Source organism: Myiozetetes cayanensis, unplaced genomic scaffold (assembly GCF_022539395.1).
Source record: "Myiozetetes cayanensis isolate MyiCay16 unplaced genomic scaffold, myiCay2020 scf7, whole genome shotgun sequence".
In the NCBI taxonomy this organism is placed as follows: domain Eukaryota; kingdom Metazoa; phylum Chordata; class Aves; order Passeriformes; family Tyrannidae; genus Myiozetetes; species Myiozetetes cayanensis.
Genome location: NW_026087964.1, coordinates 51,549,842 through 51,572,822, shown reverse-complemented (window position 1 = coordinate 51,572,822; position 22,981 = coordinate 51,549,842). Strand labels below are relative to the sequence as shown.

General features: G+C 39.1%; 1 protein-coding gene across 3 annotated transcripts in view; it reads right to left on the bottom strand.

Moving 5' to 3' along the window:
* Window positions 1-4,327: 4,327 nt before the first annotated feature.
* Window positions 4,328-22,981, bottom strand: part of SNCA (synuclein alpha) — a 61,065-nt gene continuing 42,411 nt past the window's right edge. For all 3 annotated transcript variants that reach the window (XM_050338120.1, XM_050338121.1, XM_050338122.1), the window contains 2 exons: window positions 5,964-6,053; window positions 4,328-4,960 (listed from right to left, as the gene is read on the bottom strand). In XM_050338120.1, the coding sequence (XP_050194077.1) occupies window positions 4,928-4,960; window positions 5,964-6,053 (123 nt within the window). In that variant the 3' untranslated portion in view covers window positions 4,328-4,927. The remainder of the gene's footprint in view (window positions 4,961-5,963; window positions 6,054-22,981) is intronic.

Below are 22,981 nucleotides of genomic sequence, written 5' to 3'. Positions count from 1 at the left end.
TTTTATTCATTAATCTAGTACACTCCTTGGTCAATTGCTTTTATTTTCTTGGTATAGAGGACTTCAGATGGCAGAAAAATAGAAAGGGGAATTCAACATAAAAAGCCCATTCTCCTCAAACAGCATGGGAATTCTGTCTCATGGAGAGCCCTTGAATTTACCCGGCTCCTTGAGGTGCCAGTCCCTGTCAGAACTGTAAAGCCATGGGCTATTTCCTATCATTAGCCTCTGACACCAGAAGCAGCACCCAGGGGAGGGAGTCAGGATGAATGCCAGCCAGTTCTCAGCATGGCTCTCATGTCTGTTTTGCTCCTCCAAACCTCTTCCTCTGCCCTCCTTGAACAGGCACTGTGCCTCTTCACTTCAGGGGCAATGCCTCTGCCTTGGATCCAGTGATGGAGCCACCAAGGAGGAGACAAGACGTCTTCCTCTTTTTGTAGGGAAGATCAAAGACTAAAAACCCCAGCTCTCCAGGCATGCTTGCAGCTTCATCACAACATACTAGACAAAATGGCTGGAGTAAAATTTTGCAATGAAATGGACACTTGTGGTGAGTAAAAGAAAAAGAAGTTGAGGTATCCCAGTGGTTGCCTTTTCCTAAAAACATTCTCCTTGTTAAATCTCAAGTTAATAATCAGATAACTTAACAATCATAGGTGCTTTGGCCTCCTGTAAAGAGTTCTCCTATGCTGAAAAAAGCATACTTGTAATCTCAGACATTTCTGCCTTTCCCACAGAAATATGGCTCATAGATGTATCAGTTGCTGATAGACTTTGACCCATTCAGAGATGTGAATATCAATGGGAAATGCCAAAAAACCACTTTTATGCATCCACTGGAGGAAGCATTTGTGAAAGCACTGATTCCAACATGGAAGAAATCTCATCTGACCTAGTTTCCTACTCAGTTTGTTACCTCCTGGCTGTCTCATCTGAGGCTCCACCTGCTGTTTCTCCATCTGCCAGTCTTTTTTGTATCAGAGGAACCTTCTGAGTTACACGTTAAATGTCAGGCAGGCTGGAGAAAAGTTATTTATGTCTGCATTTAAACAGATGATATTTTCCATTAAAAATGCATCACAGAGACACTAAAGGCTAAGATCTCCTTTGCTTTTGGTTACCTTAACTCAAGGGCAGGTCTGCTTATGTGAAAACTGATGCTATTATTTCAGACTTTTGTATATCCAAGCAGAACAATGATATCCTGTGAAGCCCATTATTAGAGTCTTTTCCAGTAATATTAAAAGCCTCAAGCTAGGGGCCAAAAAGTATCAGATAATTTAGTTAAAGTCATTAGAACTCAAAACCAGTATCAGGGAACCATCTGTCTTCTCCCACTTACCTCCTAAGTTATTTCAGAGCAGAACAAAAAGAGTTACTTTGGATTAATATGTGAATAAATATCTATTACCTGAAGGAGTTAATTGCCTCTAAGGTTGCAATACCTATGGGCAACTACTCCATTCAAACCCAACATCTGAGGTATGGTATTCTGCCAGTTTATAAGACCACAGCTATGCTGAAAAAGTCTGGTAAAGACTTATCTGTGGGATTATTGCGGTGTATTTGTTTTTCTGCTACTTTTGCTACTCTTAGATATTCTGTAAATGAACCCTGATCACCTGATCTCTGCTGTCTTAGTTCTATGCAGACTTAAGAGAGGCACTGGGAATCACCTAAATCCATGTAAGTAAACAGAAAACCTCTCTTTATTTTCATCGAGTTAAGGCTCAGAGCCCTGGAGCTTTGGGTATGTACCCCCATCGCATACCACCTGTCTGATGAAAAAAAGTACTGTACAGCCAGTGTCTTAGCAAACTCTAGAATCCAGAGTTTCAGTAGTCATTTTCTCCCCAAAAAGCATACAGAAAAGAACTGGAAACTCATCACATCAGTACAGACTGCCACATGGAATTTTTATGAGAAGATCTAATGTATACTGGAGCTATAGTTGTCCTAAAACACCCCTATGAATTTCAGGAATAAGTGTAGGCAGCCATTCCGTACCTGTCTTCTGTTGTGCTCCTGGAATAATTTCAGCCATCAAATGGACAGCCCTGAATCTTCCAGTCTCACAGCTCTTGGAGGCAGAAGTCTCTACTCTTGAGTCTGCTGCAGCTGATGGATCCACTGTCTATGTTTGATTCTTCCGTATGAGAATCCCTCAGCCTGGGCCACCCAAGCTATGAAAGCCAGGATGAATAAAATCTGTGCTTCCTGAAGAGATGCAGGTATGTTACTTTTCTTTGAGTTTATGACATTGCAATTTACCTTAACTTGCCTACAGCTGTCTTGAGGGAATGAAGGAAAGTCTTGGCAGGGAAACAAAATTACTTGAAAGTCATTATATGAAAGGCATGTAACACAAGCATTAACAGTATGATTTACAGTAATAAAAATATTATTACAAGGTGTTTAATTAGGAACCATTGTAAGACCAATTAAAGTTGTCAAACTAGAACAAAAAAGCAACATGTGTTTTTCCCTGGAGGACTAGGATATGGTGAGGCTCATTATTAGCTCTTAATATAAGAACAGAAGATTGCTTTTGAGTTAAAATCCAAGCTCTTAAGAAAAAAAGAGCTCCGAGTTATATTCCTCTCTAGCAGACATTGTTTAAACAAATTTTATAATTTTCTAATTCCTAGATTAGACACTCAAAAAAATCTGAATGCAGCAGTATCTATTTAGTTCAGCTTTAGCAGTCAACACAGTTCTGACATTTGCAATCCACATGCCAGTATTCATCCGAAAAAGTAAGACAAAATCACTGCAGAAAATAAGACAAAATGGCACTTAGTTTACCTGGAAAGGATGGTCTGACAGCCCTTACAGGAATTTAATTAAAATGCAGCATGTTACCAGAGCAGTGCATCACACTGTGCTGCCATAGTAACCAGGGGTCCCATGGACTTTTGGGGCCATCTGAGGGCATGTTTGCAAGAGGCACAAGAACTAAACTGATCACTTACGATATGTTTTAAATGACCTAAAAACTCTGAATGATCTGATGTTAACCAAGGAAAGAAATTAATTAACTCTAACATGTTCAGACAATGGACCAGTCTCAGGAGCAGATTTATTCTTGTTCTTTATGACATACTGCTCCCCACAGCTGATTTAAGAAGTGCATGACTTATTTGCAACATGTGAGCAACCGGTTTAATTTGATTCCCTAACAGAGAAATAGAGCAATTAAGACCTGTAGGGCTGTGGAAGAGAAGACAAACAACAGAAATACATATTCTACTTAAGTTGCCATTCCCAGTACTATTTTCTGAAGTATCAAGCATGAGACTGGTCTCAGCTGTTGCTTTTGGTGAATGAGTCTCTGCTGCCATGCTGGGGAAAAAAAAAATCACACTACACCACTAGGCTTTTCTTCCCAAATCCTTCTCCTAGAACAGAAAGATCCTAAACCAACATTAATAAATATAAAAGCAGTATCTTACCTTGTGCCGTGTCCTTATTTTCCAGGGATACAATCAATAGATTTGTCACTGAGACACTGATTTTTAACAGTAGAGATAACCAAGTCAAGAAATTCTTTTGACACACCACCTCTGGAGGAGACTGCAAACTGTTAGTAGGTTGCGAAAGATTTTTGCAAAAAAGCACAGGACTTTAGGCTCCATTAAGCAACTAAATCATTGATGAAAATGCCTGCAAGTTTGAAATGATCAAGGGGAATTTTAATTACTTTGAAAAAGATACAGCAATTCTTCTGAAATAACTACTCAAGACTAGTGAACCTTAAACACAAAACTACTTAAAGTTAGAGGCAACATTAGATCCAAAGTAACAAATAATAAAACATGATAAAAGTAAAAATGTCTCACATTTAAATCTTTTTACTATATGGAAAAATGCCCAGGCAACATAATAACTGAAAATTAATCTGTCTAAAAACAGACAATAGACTGTACTTTTCCTAACTGGAACTTTATTCAAGACAAATTCACTGCAACTAATCCATCAATGTATACCCCAGCACTTTAACAACCTCAAAACAGTAATTCTTCAAAGGCCTCATGATTTCCTGATAATCTGCTGCAGCCCATTATTAATGGCTGTGTTCACTTTCAGTTTGTCCTTACAACAGAAAGGTTATTAGCCCTACAAATGAATCTATTTGGTCAACAGTTTACTCCAGCTGAGGTAGCAGCCCTGATGCTCTCATTCTTCACCGTGTTTTTTGTACAGACTAGGCTGCCATTTGCTAGTTTTGTTCCTCCAGTTCCTTCACAAGAAGCAACACAGTCTGAACGCTTTAACAGGGCCTTTTGGAAGGGAAAAGTGTTGTTAGGAATCATCACTACTTTAGAAATTAATTTTTAATGGGTTATGTTTTATTTGCTTCAGTTGAACATCATTATTTACAGACACAAGTTAATAAAACACATCACAAAACAATAAAATTTCAACAGTTAATATTTATAGGTGCATAGTTCATGCTCAATTCCTTTTTTTTTATATATATAATACATACACATATATATAAAGCTCTCACAATAAGTCATCTCTGCACAGAAAGAATAGTCATAGGAAACAAATAAAAACTGTATCATAAACAATATCAAATTACTGACAGGCTATCAGCAAAACATGTACAGAATTAGAAATAAGCATTAGACACTTAGGTGTTTTTACTTAATATTTTCTTTTTTTAACTTTTAAACTTGAAGCCACAATATCCACAGCACAACAATGACCCTGCCAACCGGTTTCATTTCAGCAGGAGGGAAATGCTGAAACAAGGTGGATGCGGTCACAGATACTCCAATCATTGCTGATGGAAGACTTCAAAATACACCGTAAAAACTGTAAAAAAATTTACGACTGGGCACATTGGAACTCAGCACTTGTACAGGATGAGATGTCTTTAGTAGTTAGTAGATTCCAGGTGATAAAAGGAAGGAAAGGACTCTCATGCTTCAGGTTCATAGTCTTGATATTCTTCCTAATGAGGAGAGCAGAAATCAGCACTACTAGTATTTTAGATAAACACATCCTTCTTTCACTGTTTATTCTAGTCCTGGAGGATTCAATGCCAAATTATTATGGATTCTCATTTGATCAGGATCTTGACATTTATTTGTATTTTGCCACATTTTCCAGATCCTCTATGTTAGAAGATATGGTACTTAGAGAACTAATTCTCACTTCTGCAGTGACTAACACATAATTCAGCTGACGTTGCCAGGAACTCATGAGGCCACCCACGAAAATTCACTTGGAGAGGGAGGAGGACAACCTCTGGGCTGAACGGCACACCAGGTGCTGCAGATCCTCATACGAGTCGCTCTATCATTTAAGGGGTGTTTCACTACAGACACATGAGCAGCATCAAAAATTTCACTGATATTCAAGATGTTATGCTCAAATGTGCCTTTAAGTCTTCTACTTGATCATGGCCTAAATTTTTTATACCTCTCATTTTCAGTCTAATTATCTGTGCTACCATAAAACTGCTACTTCAACTACTCATGCATCATGCCAGATATTGTAGTAATATTTTAGATAGCTGGTTCATAAAAACCAACAAAATAATTTACTCCCGTAATTGCATTCACTTAAGATCATGTTTTACAAAGCATGATGGACTGGTAAGTGGCCAAGCTATTAAAACAATTTATCAAGATATGCAGTTTGTCCTGCATTCCCTATTAAACATAACAAAAAAGATACAAGTTTACTGCAGATTACTCAGAAAGCCAGGATCAAGAGTTTTGAAACACACGGAGTATTTTCCCATTTAACTCCCTTACTAACAAAAATAGCAATTAATTTTCTGATTCCCAGCACTACACCTCTGGCAGATCTTGGCCAAAGAGACCCCATTTCTGCTGTGCTCTTGCAGCTCACAGCATCACTGTGATGGGCTCACGTAACTCACGCATGCAGCCTCCTCCCATGCCCTTCTCTTTAACGTGCACTCACTGCAAATACCACAACAGATTTACCTCTGGAGGCATTTCGTAAGCCTCGTTCTCAGGATCCACAGGAACATCTGAATTATTCACCATTCCCTCCTGCAGGAAACCTTCTTCATTCTACATTTAAAATAGGGAAAGAAAAGTGACAGTAACTGCTTGCTTCCCCATTTATGCCAAAGTGTGTCTTTCCTCCCCATCAGATTTCTTGGCCTGTCCTTTGGTTGTGGGTTTGCCAGGGGTTGTGAAGAGCTAGAGGACATTAGTTCCAGAGAGATCTTCTCCATGTTCCACAGGGGTATCTGTGGGAATGACTACTATTATCTCTTTGAATAGCTGCGATTCCATTTCTCTCTTGCCATGGAAAGACCATGAAGTCAATCCTAACAAAAGAACAGTACCACCATCAACTTGATGAATATCTTTGGAAAATAATTCAATCCCACAGAAAATGCTTTGGTCAAGACAGGAACCAAACCAAAACATGATACAAGTTCTTTTGTGCCTTAAGAAACTGATCTGGGAAACAAAGTCCTACACAAACTGTTTAAGCATCACATTAAGTTATCACATTAATTCCTGTTTAACTGCTTGGGGAAATATAGTCACAGATATGCAAAAGTGCCTGTAAAAGCAGGCCAAAGTTGGATAGTACCAAGACATGCAAATGAAAATGTAACTCAATTATCTAATTTTTAATATTAAGACACATCCTTACCCTCATAAATCTTTATTTTAAAGTTTTAGCTTTTTCAAAACGCATTGCAAAGTGGTCAAAAAACTATTGTTGTGGTCAAACTATTATGACCTAGATTACCGCATGCTGGTTTTTTCCTTCACTTTTAGAACCCAATTGTACCGAGAAATGCTTTTTTCCTTGAATGGGTCATAGTTTTACATTCTTTCCTACATCAACCAGCATGTTATTCTATGCACTATTACTATATGATACATTGTATAATATAATACCTGCCACCCAGCTTCTTTCATTTTTTTCTTTATTACAGAAGCACTTCTATTTTATACAGCAATTTTAATAAGAGCCTCTTGGAATTAATGGGATTGCAATGGTGTAAGAAATAACTTGCTGAGTAAGATTATTAAAGTAAAATTATTATTGTCCTAGAACTATAGATACTATTTACCATCTGAAACAAACAGAAAGGAAAAAAAAACACATTTAGGTTGGGCCAATCCCCATTGTAGCTGTTACAATAGAAGTTCACAGAGAAGAAACACAAGTTCTGGCAGAGCAAAAACTGCTGGAGTTCACCCTGAACTGTAAGATACAAAAACAGTATCTCAGTGGAACTATTGTGATCATGCTGATTTATAACAGCTGTCAATCTAGACAGAAATGCACTAAAACACAATTACAGACATTCAGGAAGAAATTCACTTAAAAAAATCACCTGCAGGCTGGTAGCGTAGACAGAAATACAAAATTAAGTAAGTCACAAACCAGACTAATGAGGTAATTCTTCAAAGTCTACAGCTTAAAGGATAATGGTGCTAAATTAAATTTAGGATACTGACAAAATGCGGGTAAGAGAAGCTAAACCTGAAACTCACCTCTGCAAGTTTAACACAAAATAGAGTATAATATGCAAGTTCACCATTTGCCACGTATTGGCTCCCTCTGTGGTTTAACCAGGTGACCATAATCATAATGCTCTGTTCCTCACTTCCCCCACCTCCCCAGATTGTGACTTTATCTGCCAGATCCTAATCCTGTTCTTCCCTGCATCAGTCACCTTTTCTGATGCGTATGTGGGCACACATATTTTTTACCCTCATCATCAAAGACTATGATGTGCAGAATTTATTTCCACAACATGGATTCTTCTCTCTATCTCTTATTTCAGACTTTAGAAGGCCCAGTATGAAGATATCTGGTCCCATTGCTTCTCAGTGGGGCCAGGTAAGTTTTTTTCCTTTAGAGGTAAACAGTACAGTCCACATGGAGTCAATACCTAACTATTCTGCCAAGTACCCTCCATGGGTGTGCCTGCTCTGAGTCAACATCCTGCACTGCTCCATGGTATAGATAACACAGACAAATTCCAAAAAACCAAGGGACACCAATAAATGGGATTGCAAATACTTTTATTTAGGTATCTAATAGGTACCTGTGTCTCCCAGAATGGCCAATAATTTGGGGTTTTCAAAAGGTAATTGAAGGTAATTTTTCAAGTAAATGGTAATTTTTGAAGGTGAAAATGAAAGGTAATTTTTCAAATATGAAATTATCAGAAAAAATAGGCCCAATTACAGTTCTACCTCAGCTTATCAAAACACTTGAGCTCTGCAGATGACCTGATCTTCAGTTTTTATTTACCCTAGTTTCTAAACCAATTTTTTAGGGTATTTATGCCTATTTACTCTTATAAGAAGTAGCATCAATCCCTACCAGCTATGACTGAAAATAGCTAAATAGTGTGTGTGATGCAAATTTTAAAGCTGTTACTGTGCACTTGATCTAACACATCAGCTCTAAGGACCTAAAGCTCCAGTCTCCTGCTCTCCTGTTTAATCCAAAATATAATATAATTTCTGCTTCTCCCAATCATTAAGGAACAGCTTCAGCTAACAATCAAGTAAAGCTGTGCACAAGAACAGTTGGGGTTGCACAAGAAAGCAAGCATGCAGCTTAATGTTATCTGTAGCAGGAAAACAGATGGCAAGTGAAACTGCCAGGACCATTAGTAACGACAAAGAAAAAGACTTGCCAGCCGAATTTCAAGTAAGAGCTTCAAAGTTTGTATGCTGTTTGTTAGGAACCTCTGCCATGGATCTGGACTGTCCATCAGCATTACAAAGACACAATGCCTAAAAGACCGAATTTATCATCTTCCCAAATTCCTTCAGCAAGTTCAGGACAGAGATTCCTCTACAGCTTCAAATAAAACAATCAGCAGCACTAGAAAAATACAACATCAATCGCATCACCATTATTTTTTCAAATGAAGCAAACCATAAGCCATACCAAACCACCATGGGAACTCTTTGCCTGGGATAGGTTTATCACCTTTGTCCAGCTGCAAATAGTAATATAACCACCACTACCCATATTGATGTCACTGCACTTCAGATGAGGATGACATTACTCAAGGTCACATCTGTTACATTTAAATGGTAGAGCACAGGTGACCGCATAATTTTTAATGGTGATGCTCTCCACTTCTGATGTCAGAATATCATAAAAGCAAACAACCACTCACAGTAACAGAGAACCATCTAAGGTACACCTTATATTGTAATTTACCTCCTTTAAAACAAAGAAATGCAATCCTGATCACTAATTCCACATCCTAATTCAGTTATGGAAAAGAAAAAATACCCAATAGACCAATTCTTGTCTTAGTATGAAAGACACATTTTTCTCTTGAAGATGCAACCTCTCTTATACTAGACAGAAAGGCATTTACAGAGGGAAAGGTTTCTATTAGACGATCTGAAAAGCTCAACTAAAGATTCTCAGAGATGAAGGTGATGTTATGGCTCCAAAATGTTGACTCCTCCTCCTTTACTATGGGAATGAATCATGCTAAGCTCTGTGCACAGCAGTGTGAAATGACCCACTTTTGCAATAAAATAGAAATCACACTAATGAAAAAGTCCTCCTGAAGACCCAGTCCTGTTAAAATACAGAGTATTTGACAAAACTTCAGGACTCTTCCTTTTACCAGCAAAATGTCACCAGATGGGTTCCTCTTATTTCAGTGTTTTTGGTTAACATCGCACCTCATTCTTTCCCTTCACTCTCTTTCCCACCTCATAACACTCTTGGTGGAAGGAGAGAGACTGTTTGGGATCCTCCACACATGGAAGGCAGACCAAATGGTCTGCCCATGCTACTGCTCCTATGTCAGCACCATGTAGTGATGGCACCTTCAGGAATGTGCCTTCTGTCCTTTCAGAGATGTGTGCTAGAATGCCAAGTTATTGCCACCAGAAAGAAAATTTATCTCAAGTCACAGACAAAAGCAACTTCAAAAGGAAGTATTTTAATTGTAATTTAGCAGCTGATCTAAGCATTATAATCCGCTATCTTCCGGGATAGTAACATGTGTTTTCCTTCCATTATGAACACCAAAGGAGTCTAAGAGTGCATATTCTCATGATTACTAGAGATTAATTCCTTCTGGAGTGATTCCACATTCTGAGATAAAGAAACCAGTCTACCAAACTGTCAGCTCTTAAAACATTTATCCTGTCAAAAGGTGATCACCCTGGAAGCCACTAATCACAGAGGTCAGAAGACAACTCCAGAAATTGTCCAGTCCACCTTGAGCAAGTTGCTCAGGGTCATGCCTGATCAGATTTTGACCATTCCCTCAAATGGAGACTCCACAAGATTGCTGGATAACCTCATCCAGAGAAAACCCTTTTTCTTACATTTAAATGGAGTTTCCTGCATTTCAATCAGTGCCCACTGCTTCCTGACATATCACTGGGCAATGCTGAAGAGTCTGGTTCAATCTCCTTTAACACCACCCCCACCACATATTTATACTCATTGATAAGCTCCCCCCATAAACTTTAGGATTCACATTGTTCCACAGTTGCTGATTTTCTGTCTGCTCTTAAGACCTCTGTGAAATCTTCCATGCAGGTATTGTGAAAGGACCTTTTCTCTAACAGAAAGCCCTACTGGCCACATTCAATTATATACATAAAAACAAGGTGAAGCTTGTCTCAAACACTTAAAAAGTTAATGCAACACGAGAAGGCATTGTTAGTTTCAACAAAATACATTATTATAAACTCACTGACCACTTGTCACGCCACATCACTTGCCAGTCTTATTACGTGTCTTATAATTACTGACTAACTATGACCCAAGGTAAGAGGCACTATGGAAAAAGAAGTGAACAAAAATAGGAAAAAAAGCTGTTTTAAAAGGTAATTTTGGTACACCTCACTTATAAAGACCTTTAAAGTGCCTTTTGGAAAGTCCTTTAAGACCCCCAACAAAATGTTCCATGCAAACCCATTTTGTTGTTCATATACACTGAGGTGATGGTACCTGCAGGAGCTCAAAATAAAGAAGTACATATCCAATAGCATTATTATCTTTCAAAATTATCATGTACTGATATATTAGAGTAATGGTGGGATTGCCTTATACTGTACTATCAAGCTCTGTGCACACCACAGACAGAACTGGCTGCAAGGTAGGATATGATGCCTGGTGAACAAAAAGAAACAGTGCTTTCCTGACTCAACAACTAAATGGAATTCCCATCAGGGAATTTGATATTTCCTGAGCTTGTCAACTGGTTCAAGTAGCTTGTTCAGAGAAGTCATCCTTGCTTCCTGCCTATCTGGCAGCCATGGTCATGTACATCTTTGCGAGCTCAGATAACAAGTCTAGGCCAGGATCAGTGAATTATTGAATTTGCTGTTGTTACAGTCTGGATAACTGCACCAGTGATCTGTCTGTACCACCACATCATTATTTAGAGATGAACTGTTTATCCCTAAAGCTATTGGTCTTGTGCCTGTTATCACATCCCAAACCTTTAATTCGGCAGGGCTGCCTCAAGCCCTTACAATAGTAATATCCCTCAATATCCCTCCAGCCTGACATTGCATTCTGGTATTAGGAACCCAGTAAGAAATTTTGTTAGGAGCTGTTGGTCATTATATGGTGGAAGTTAAAGAAAAATTTTGGGATTTCTTTTCTATACCCTCAGTGCAGCTGTTATGGTTACTCTACAAATTCACCTCTTGCTACAAGCTGAACTGCAGTTGTGCCAGTGGGCTTAAAATTCCCCTTTGAGAAGAAAATAATTTGTATTCCTCCTTCTCCACCAAACATACTCCACCAGGTCACTCAGAGGCTGGTATTGGACCAAAGTGAACAAATAATTGTCATTTATCATTTGGCAACTTATTTTTTACAGGTATTTTGACCATAAAGCCCAGTTTATCTGGATGGGAGAAAAACTCTTGAACAAACAATTCCAACAGGAGGCAGAATAAAGATATGCTAAAATGGCCTCAATTCATTTACTTTCCTAGTCCTAAGATATTAAATTCATGGAGCTCACTGGTTGTAACTGAGTTGCCAGGTCAGCTCAGAATGCTTTAAAGCTCCTGCTCACTCATTGCAATAGTCAGTGCCTCCACGACTCAGCTGTGAATGACAAAGCATCATCATTGGTCTACTGGTTTTACTCTGGAGACATAGAGATGTATCTGCAGCACCACCTAGAAATAAAGTAAATTGTTTTAATTATCCCTAAGCTGACCACCTAAGTGAAGGAAGTGATGAGAAAGCATTGTGTGAAGGAAACTAGCCGTTCCAGTGTACAACTCATTTAGAGTACCAATAATGAAATGAGACTATTGCCCTCCTTCTCCTTAAATGGAGAGTCGAAATGAAGAAGAGACATTTAATTAAACAAATAAATATCAGGGCAATAGCACAATTCCAATGAAAGGATAACATAGTTCCTGCAATGCTACAGGCTACATCTTAATTAGTATTTTCATGGTTTTCAATTAGCAATGACAAAAGTGAAAAGGAGAAAGACTGAGGCCTATAGAGAGAGGAATTAATCTGAAGACTCAGCGTCTGTGGTTACAGGTCCATACTGGTGTTCATAAATGGCTGGAAATACTTTCTGTTTACAGCAATTTATGAACTGTTTCAAATTCCTTGGAAAACATATTTTAGTACATCACAGATTGTGTATATTTTTTCTTCCCTTCCTTTAAAATTCCCCAGCTAGTATTGCTTGTAAAGATGAGACTCAGTTCAGAGTAAAACAGGAACATTTCTGTGAGGAATCAACTCTACTGAAACTCAGATTCATGTCTGCATTAACCAGGCTGATAAAATATCTAATTAGACTTACTGGTATGTTGCTATTTGCTGATAAATAGGGATTATATGGAGAAACCACTCATTTCCCAGGCCAGACCAGAAGGTCATATGAGTTCTACAGTGATGGACATGTGCATTAATTACAGGTGACTTAAAATAAGAGATTGCCCCAGGGCTGAGTCAATGTGACATCAGTAACGCATGTAAGTGCATCCAGAACACACAGTCCTCTCAGCTTCATCCTTTTAGGATTCCGAAATCTGTGGTGACATGGAAAACTCCACGGGGTAGGGAAAGCAAAAACTAGGGCTTATCATTTCGAAAGACTGAAGTAATTTCTAATTGCAAAATAGTGGGAATGGTACATGCTAACCGGACATCACATCAGAGGGATGTGGTCACAGATCTGCCTCTCTTGACATTCTCCTGTACAAGGTAACAACAATACTTTAGGGTAAGGGATCTGCTGGAACAACAGCTACTATCAATTTTGTGATTTATATTCTAGAAATTGAAGTTTCACAGTGCAGTTTCACAGGAATCTTGAGTCAAGTAATACCACTAATTTCAATAAGGATTTGGAAGAAGGACCAAGGACTGCACTTAAGTGTTTGCTCAGTCTTATGCATTAAGAAGGAGCGGTAAACAGCCTGAGTTTATTTTTATTATTCTTACTACATAATTCAAAGGTACATTGGCAAAACTGAGTAAGTGACTGAAATAAATAACACGCACCTCAATAGGAAAAGGTGTGACACTTAGGCTCACAACATCAAAGATGAAGGGCAAATGGTGCACAGTAAAGAATTACAAAGCCAAAGAATAACATAAGCCAGAAATGTCATGTTAGTGCAAAAAAACACAAGTCATTCTCTCATGTATTAACAAGCCCAAGAGTGCCTTCTCCTGAATACAGAATTCAGCCTACACAACACACTTTCCTGGGGATTTTGGAAGATCCCAAAGGAGAACAGCAGGAATGATTACATCCTAGAACAGAAAGGAAAGATGAAGGAACCTGTCAGACCCTATGTCTGTCAGCAGTATCCTGGGATTAGGTAAACCCATCTGTCCCCTTGCTGTAATGGAGGATTCTCCAATCTATATGAATCCATCACCAGGAACGATCTCCAAGAATGATATCTGAGCTTTGTCTTCACTGACTAAAACTAAAATAATGACACATGACCTTGACAGATCACATTAACTAGAAGAGTGATACACATCAGCTTGGCAGTCAGTATAGAAAACAGCAACCTTGTTCATATTTGGCTCCATTTAGTCAATAAGGATGATCTTGAATGGTATGGTCCCAGTCAAAGCTGCAAAGTTATTTTACCATACTTTATTTAAAACAGTTTAAATATCATAATCACATTTCAACATTACATAAATTTTCAGTGCACATAAACTCCAGAAGTTATTGTATAGACTCCGTGAGTATATATTCTCTTTCATAAAGGCAAAATTTAATGGATAAGTTTCCTCTAAAAAAATTCTCCAGTTATGCAAACAGTTAATTCAATGCTGTATTATCCAGAACAGCAATCTCTAAACCATAGTTATTTCTACTACTCTTAGGAAAAGTCCCCTGCCCAAAACTGCAGGATCAGCCATCCTCTAGCACAAGGAAAAGGATGAGTTCCCAGTCCATTACACATGGTCCCAGAGAGAGCACACATTTCAGTTCTGTACCCATCTCGTGTGACCGTATTCACAAGGCAAGGAAGCAACTTTCCTCATTCCCAAGGAGGTTTTTAAAGAAAGGGGAAAATCTCTCTACAGGTAGTGGAAAGAGGGCAGGTTTCTCTCCCTTTTGCTATTCCCTAGAGTATGAGAGGACAAGCTAACGCAATCAGCATTGGCTCATTTGCTTTTACTCTCCAGCGCATTGAGTGGTGGGCTCACAGGTGATCTAGTGGCAGGACAGTCACCTTCAAAGGCTGTAGCTGATTGACAGGACATTCTGTAAGTGAAGTGGTAACCCTCCAGTTATTATCAGTGAGCATTTCTCTAAAGCATTCCTTCAACTCCAACCTATTACAGCACTTTACCCAGCTGGGGAATTTTAAAATATATTTCTTCTAAGGAGTAAACAAGCACTTGCTCTAAAAAAACTACTTGCAACAATTATTTGAATTATAAGGGTTTCAGGAGTATTTCTTGCAACTCTGATCTATTCAGCAGCAGATGAAACACTACAAAAGGCTAGAGAGTCAGCCTGTATTTCAAATTTATGTTCCTGAAGGGACACTCTTCATCTAGAAGCAAGTACACCACTATTCAGAGCTTTCACTTGAATTGGGAAAGATTTCTTCACAGTTCAGTGGCATGAAACACAAACATCACAAGCATCTCTACAGCCTATTCTTCTCCCATAGAAGAAGAAATAACCCTTTTTAACTATGTGGAAAGAATTATTTAATAAAGTTTACTTCATAAGGTGTAATAGTCAAGGAGACTCATAAAAGACTAGTACCTAAATATATAATACTTATCTGTGTTCTCTTTCCCTCCTCCCCCAGCACTGCTACTGTTTTCTTTGCTTTTCACTTCTACCTTAGATGCAGGAAAGCAGCAGATTGAACTCTGCTATCATCTACACTGCATGAGAGTGGAGTTCAATGCAACACAGCCTTTCCCAGGCCAAATTCTGCTCCTTCTGTGCCAATAAAAGCCTGGTGTACTCTACTTCCCGCTAAGCCATTTTTGTACTTAATACCTGTATGTTTGAGAGCAGCCTGTGTTTGTGACCCTCTCTTCAGACATCTGTTGCTGTCCCAAAAGGGATCCATAAAAATCTTCACTACTACTTCATATATAGAAAATCATAAGAATGCAAGTTTGGATGGTCTTTGAGGAGTCAGCTACGTCAAACCTCTGTTTTAGACAGGTGCAGCTTTCTCCAAATCATTCTCAACAGATGTCTGGGAAAAGCCACATTAAAAGCCTCAAGTGACAGAAATTCCCAGCATACCCAGACAACCTATTTCCGCACTTAATTATTGTTACCATTAGCATCTCTCCTGGTGCCTAACCTTGATCTCTCTCACTACCACTTAGCAACAATATTTCTAGTCCTGTTCCCAATGGACACGGTCTCCTTTCTCTCTGTAGCAAGGGTTTGATATTGGAAAAACCATTATCCTAACTCATTTCAGTCTTCTCTGGGGTAAGTCAGCTTATTCTGTCCACATAATAGAGTTAGGAAAAACTTGGTGAGCATCCCTGTGTCTCTGGTGCTCATTTGTGAGAACTGCAGGCAGGGCAAGTCTTGCCAGAGTTGGGATGTGGCTGCTTGGTGTTTGGAACAGAGTCAAGTAGGGCAGAGATGCTGCTCATCATGTTGCTGAAAGAGGAAAGGAGGGCAAGCCCCAGTGGTGCCTAAAGTCAGAAAACTACCTGAACCAGTGTGGGATGATGATGATCTCAGCCACAGATGAATCTTCAAAGGGGAATTGTTACTGCACTGTTTTTACCAGAAGGAGCCTTCTATTAATAAACTCTGTTAAACCACTAGAAATTAAAATGCAGAGCTGCTTTTAAAGGATCAAAGAAGCATCAAGTGTTAGTTATCAGAATTGTTAAAATGACACTTTTCCTCTGGTCCTTTCTTATTCTTAATCACATTAGCTCTGTGAACTTCACCAGCTAAGCAGGGGCTGCCCTCTGCACCCAGGAACACACTTAAGTCACAGTGAAGATATCATCATAAATTGCAACAATTCCCAGGAAGCAGTCAGTCCCACAGCCAGAGGGAACACACACAAAAAAAGGAAAGTATCACTTTTCCCACCTACTATTATGATTTGAGAGAGGGGACTCTAATCATACTCCAGCCACTGCCCCATTTATATTTAAGCATACCAGAGGTAAAAACAATGCATACACACCACAGAGGTAGCATACAAAAAAGATAGTTGAGATAAAAGCATTCATTCTGTTCCCAACATCCAGAACAGCAGGTAAAACCACAGTTCTGTCAGCAAGTTTTGAGTGATACACAGTTTAGTAATTGCACTCATTGCATCCTATACTTCAGGGATAAATAGGAAAAACTAAACTAAACCACTTTTTTCTTCAAATTCATGGCATAAACAGTCAGCTACATATGATTTACAAAAGCTCAGATGAAGTTGATGAAGAATAATTTCATGTATGTCATGCCAAAGAGAATGATTACCAACAAAGGGTGATTACCAACAAAGCTTATTCTTTAAGAGACAAGGATGCTTGATTAAAACAGAGGAGGAGAGAACACATGTTCAGATACAGTTGGTAGAGTTCTTTCTCCTACAAGCCACATTTGCAGATCCTGAAGATCGATACACTGCCCAAAGCAATGAAAAACTTTCTCCATCATAGTGAGAACCTAAATGCTGCTCTTTTGTATTTTCAGAACCGAGGATGATATAAGAATACTGGTAGGATTAGTCGATGCTTCAGAAAAGGATGTATATTTATAATTCCCTGTAGTTTGAAAACAACACAAAAACCTATCTGCTACCAGCCATAAAGACGTTTCTCTACACATGATGACTGGTTAGCACTTAGATAAGAAGGAGAGACAGATCTTGAGAATCATCCATGCAGATCTGAACACAACTCACTTGCAAGACTGCCATACCCAAATGCCCAAGTGTTTGGAAATGCTCAAGCAGTATCAGTTAGACAACACATGCAAATGCCATTTTAGAAATTATACATACGAGGAAATGCTTCTGTGGAACATGAGGCTAAAAGTAAATGTAGTTTGACATGAATAAACAAACTAAATGAAATTCAGCAGTATGCTGCATCATCATCTTTTAATCATGATTTCCAAATCATTTTGTTTTGTTTATCTGCTAAGTATTTGTGCATTCCCAGCATAGGGGTGTTTCAATGGCTCTCATTAAAGTATGATAATTTTTGTAGCTGTTTAGCATAAAGTCAGATAACGTGTTTACTATTTCATAAGAAGCATTGTTCAACAAGCAGATTCAATGAGGAAATAGTGAAGTGCCAGTGAAAATGGCAGTGATTTCTGTTATACGTGTATCATTTCTGTAAGAGCAGGCAACAAACCAACTGGTCCCTATTCTCCAGTTTAGTTGCACATCTCTCAGGAATTGCCCAAGAAAGGGAATGCAACAGATAATGCAACAATTGAATGCTCTAATGTTATTAATCTCTTTGCTATACCTGCAACATTACGAACAAATATATGCAAAGTGTGGATGCTTAGCAGGCTACAGTTACCTAAACAAAAGACACTTCTGCCAGGTTGTGCCTTGGACCATCTAGCATCCTCAAAAAGCTATTTAAAGAAGAATAACTAGTACCTCAAGTATTCAGAAGCATTTTCCTGAATGTATTACTGCAGAAAAGGAGTTCAACACATTCTTTGCAACGATGACAACATATACCATATTGTGTGGCTGCGTGGTACTTAGTTGCCAGCTGGCCTTAAACCACAACATACATGTAAGCAATCTGATAAGAGAAGATTAAAATAACATTACTAACCAAAGCTTAAAACCTGATCTACTTCAACTTGAACTATTTTTAAATATTTAAATTCATCTAAACCCTGATTCAGCACAAGACTTTCAAACATACACTTCAGCAAGTAGTTAGCTGCACAGAAGTCAAAGCTTTTACACAGGTTTAACAGTACCATAACACTGTAGCAAATCAAGAACAAACTTCAGAAATCCAAAGTGTTTCGAAGTGCCAAAACCCCAAACTACTTAGTATGATAAGGTACAACATCTTGGAAATTTGATGCAAACTACTTTTATCCAGTGAGATAGACAGACTCAGCATGTATCCATCTGTAATTTCCAAAATTAAATCAGTGACAACTGAGCTCTTCTACTGTACCCTCAATGCAATAGGAGCATAAGATTCACATATAAAGAGACAGCATTCAAGCCCAGTGTATTCCTAACATGTTTCAACAACACTGTGCAAACCAAGATTTAAGGCAAAGCAAACTCAGGAGCCAATATTCCCCCAATGACTATTCATTGCAGAAACAGAACCCCTTCAGCACTGAAGTTATTTTTTTAATACTGCTGCTGACTACCCTGCACAAAAGAAAAATGCTCTAGTGGCTTATGTTGTGTGGGTGATGCTCCGATTTCCCAGCTGAGTTTGGTCCAACATTTATAGAAGGGGTAAAGTGTTCTGAATTGGCTTCTATCAGTAGAATGACTCAGTGATTGCTGTGCAAGTGGGAGGACTTCAAGCACTTGACATTGCTTCTCACATTCTTGCTGTCACAAATGCAAATGTTAGAGAATTTAAACTCGTTCTTATCTTGTCATTTTAAAATCCTAAAGGGACCTCTGATCATGCAGCAGCCTGTTAAATATTTAGCAGTCAGAAAGAAAGGAATTTTTTCCTTCCAGGATTGTTTAACTGGTTTCAAATGTAGTACTACTTCCTTCATGTGAATACAATGTATGACCCTTTGCCCATCATTTTCTTGAGAGGAAAAAAAAAACCCTCAAATGAAACATCGATCTGCCTTCTAAACTAATGAAAAAAAGAAGACAGAAGCAATATAAAAACAGACAGAAGATAGGGTTGTGAATCCCACAAGCTACATAACCTGTATGCACAGAAAACATGTACATTTTCATTTCTATGAAATAAATTTTAATGACTGTATCCACCTTCAAAGCTAAGTGCCTCGAGAATAGCAGCTGGAGAGACACTCAACTCACTGAACGCAGCATTAACACCACTCTCTTCAAAGGTGTAGGACACTGGTCCCGAGGGCAGCAACACCCTAATGCACTTGAATCTGTTAATCCTATTGAAGTGCTTGTGATTGTTTTATATCGTAATATTAATCACACTGTATGAGGGGATGTGTCTCTAACTTGTGAGGTGAAATTAAGCACCTGGGAGCACTGAGATGTAGCCAGACCTGTTGCTCTGGCTCAACTCTGTAGCGACCTAAGCAGAGATGACTCTTCTACCCTCCCACACAAACCCTCTCCCGTGCTTGTTAGCGCGTCTGTTTTATTAATGACTCATCTACATCGTAAAGCACCAGCTCAGACTTTTCATTAATCACCTTAAGAGCGCTGGCTTCTGCAGTTTGCTCTGAGTCCCTGCTCTATGAATAATTCAGGCTTCAGCATTACAAACACAGGGAAGAAGTTTGTGTGTCAGGCCCTGCAGTTCAGCAAGGACTTTGTAACTTCACAGAAAACACCCGATGGTCAGAACCCTTTTTTTTCAACACAGGGTTGGGTATTTCCTGGATATTTGCTATGAACCAAAAACATTTCCTTCAAAATATGATTCTTAAACTGCATGAGTGGTCGGCAGGTCACTCCTGGTGCATTCCCAGTGATAGGCTTGCACAGGGAATTCGTCCTGTACCACAGCAGCCCAGCCTACCTTTCCTGTAGAAAAACCACTGACTAGCTTGTTCAACAGTATGAAAAACCTAAAATAAATAATGAATGCAAACTGAATCATTCTTCAGGGCAAGAGAAAAATTTTCCTCAAAATATTCTGAAAAAGGCTATGTGTTATGAGAATAAGAAAGCCACTGAGACGAACTGCAGGTTGTGGAGAGGAGACACTGACTTTTGACAGACTGTTGGCAATTTCTTCTGCATCCCAGACCACTAGATCAGATTCACATCTCCTTCTCTGCATTCCTTTGAATTTCAGTTAACTGCTTTTTACTTATTTATGTACCAACTTCATTTTGTGCCATTTGAAAAATGACCTTTTTTATTAACACTAACTACAAAGTCAACATGGCCTTCTACTCTAGATTAAACAGGTTTTGCACAAATAAACACTAGGGCAGAGTGCACTGTTAGCAAAAACTAACATTGTATAAGTGGTGTAAATTTATGTCCACCAGTCAGCCTGCCAGTTTGCTCTCTTATAAAATGCCAAAACACCTGTCAATCATTCAGACAACGTAAGAGGCTTCATCACAGAGACTAACAGAATAACTGTCCCTTATAACTTCTTACACTGACAAGTGTACCATTTGATACCAAGATTAGAGCGCAGACACGGCAGATATCTATCAGAAACCTGACAGATATGTAAGTAATACATCAAGGCTGTACCACTCCTTGACATACCACTTTCTTAAAATATATAGTAGATACCACGTATGGGTTATCTACAACCACATATTTCGCAGATCAGAGCAGTTGTGTTGACTTTGGGCCCCATGACTGATCACTTATTTCCTGTGACAGATTGCTTATGATCAAGACTATTTGTATCTTTTGGGGGACTAATTCCCAGAGAGCTGGTTAACTTCAGCTAAAGAGGTATGCTTCATTCAAGCCGAAGGCACAGATCTTCATGTATAACTCTCTCCACAAAGGAAGGGGAAAGCTTTTCTCCTGACTGCGGATGCCAGATTGAACCCACAGAAGCCTAGAATACCACTAAGGCTGGATGTACCAGGCTAAGTGGATAATTCCCTGGCACTCTTATCTTGAAAACACCACTCAATTTCCTTCCACAGGACAAGTGTCTGTGGCTAACCCAAACGAAATGTTCATTCCTCCTCCTACCTGCCTAAAAGAAATACCTTTCTGGCACAGAAAGGTTAAACACAGAAAACAACCTACTTTTAGATGTGCTACTTTTGAGCCATACATTTTGCTGTCAGACAACAGAGACCTGAGCTTACAGCAGCAAGGGGCAGCTCACAGCTGACAACACTCCCAGCCCAGCTGAGCTCATGTCTCAAGTGGCTTTGCTTTTCTGCCTGAAATACATTTTGTTTCCCCTTCTGCTTTAGATTTCTTTTTTTTTTTGTTTTGCACTTTAGGATCAGCAACTGCAAACCCAGCAGCCATGTGTTGCCGCATGAGTTGTCGCAGCTCCTCTGGTCCTCACTGAGGACCTCAATGTCCCCTTCTCACTGTGCTTCTCACTTTGGGTAAGAGCAGTCCTCCAAGGCCAGTCAGCACTGACCTGTTGTAAGGAACAACATTACATGGAAAGATGTCATGGCCCAAGGGGCAAGATTTTAGGAAGTGATGAAGCTTCTTTGCTCTACGTCCCCAAAGGACCACCTGCCTTGCTCCAAAGTCCTGCTTGTTGCCGGATGGCTGTCAGCAAAACTCCTCCAGCGTGCTGGCCCAGTAGTTGAAGACCACCAAACTGCAGTATTGACCAAACATGTAACATCACTCAACACTACAGCTTGGGGAACGTTAATGCTGCTGCTTCACCATGTCAATTCCACATTTTAATTGACCCAGAGACTTGAAATACCAGTAAACCATCCAGTTCAAGTGTCCCAGCACAGCAAGAGTGCTCATTAAAATACTAAAAGAGCTTTCTAGTTCAAATAAAAAACCTTTTTATTCCCTTCCACAATACATTGCTTTAGTCAGGACAACCTGTTCAAAAGCCTGTATTTAACCAACAGCAAATTAAAAGTTCTCTTCCTACATGGGAACTTAACAAAGTAAGCTGCTTGTTAAGGAAACTTCTCTGTTCAACCATACCATCCAACAGCTACTCTGGAAGTCACACTTGCACCACTTGAGCTGGGAATGAGGCCCCTTCACAGCTACACATCCCACAGTCACACAGTCACACCAGGTTTCCCACAGCAGACTCTGAGACGTCCTGATCCTTAAAATAATTTAATCACAGTGCAGTAACTAAATAACAGCTTCAAACTGGTGCCTCTGGGGAGGGTTCCCAACCCAAGGAACTCCTGGGCTTTTATACCAGCACAGTCTAAGCACAGGGAAGTCTGAAGTCATCAGCTCCTGCTTTGGCTGAATGTTAGCTCACCCATAGTAAGTTTCCATTGGAAAGTTTTGCTGTATTAGTTGTACATATTGGGATTATGAAACCAGTCTGTCTGCACTGATGTGTCTATACCAGCACCAGCTCTTGTAATGCATTTCTTCTACCAGTATAGCACACATTGAAAAACTTCCTCCATTTTTTTTTTTTTTTATTAACTATAAAAGCTTTGTTGACATTTGGGATGAAGTTCCTCAGAGACCTCTACCACTACGTGTCTGCCTTCTAAATATAACCTTTCCTCAGACATCTACCACAACCTTTCACAATATACACAGAATCTGTTCAAGGTTTCCATACAGTCAGTGACAGATTTAACTTTGTGTTTGCGAGGCTGAGGAGACTATAGATGTGCCAGCACTTCTCCAACAACATTTCTGTCCTTTCTCATTCATTATTAGACTGGGTA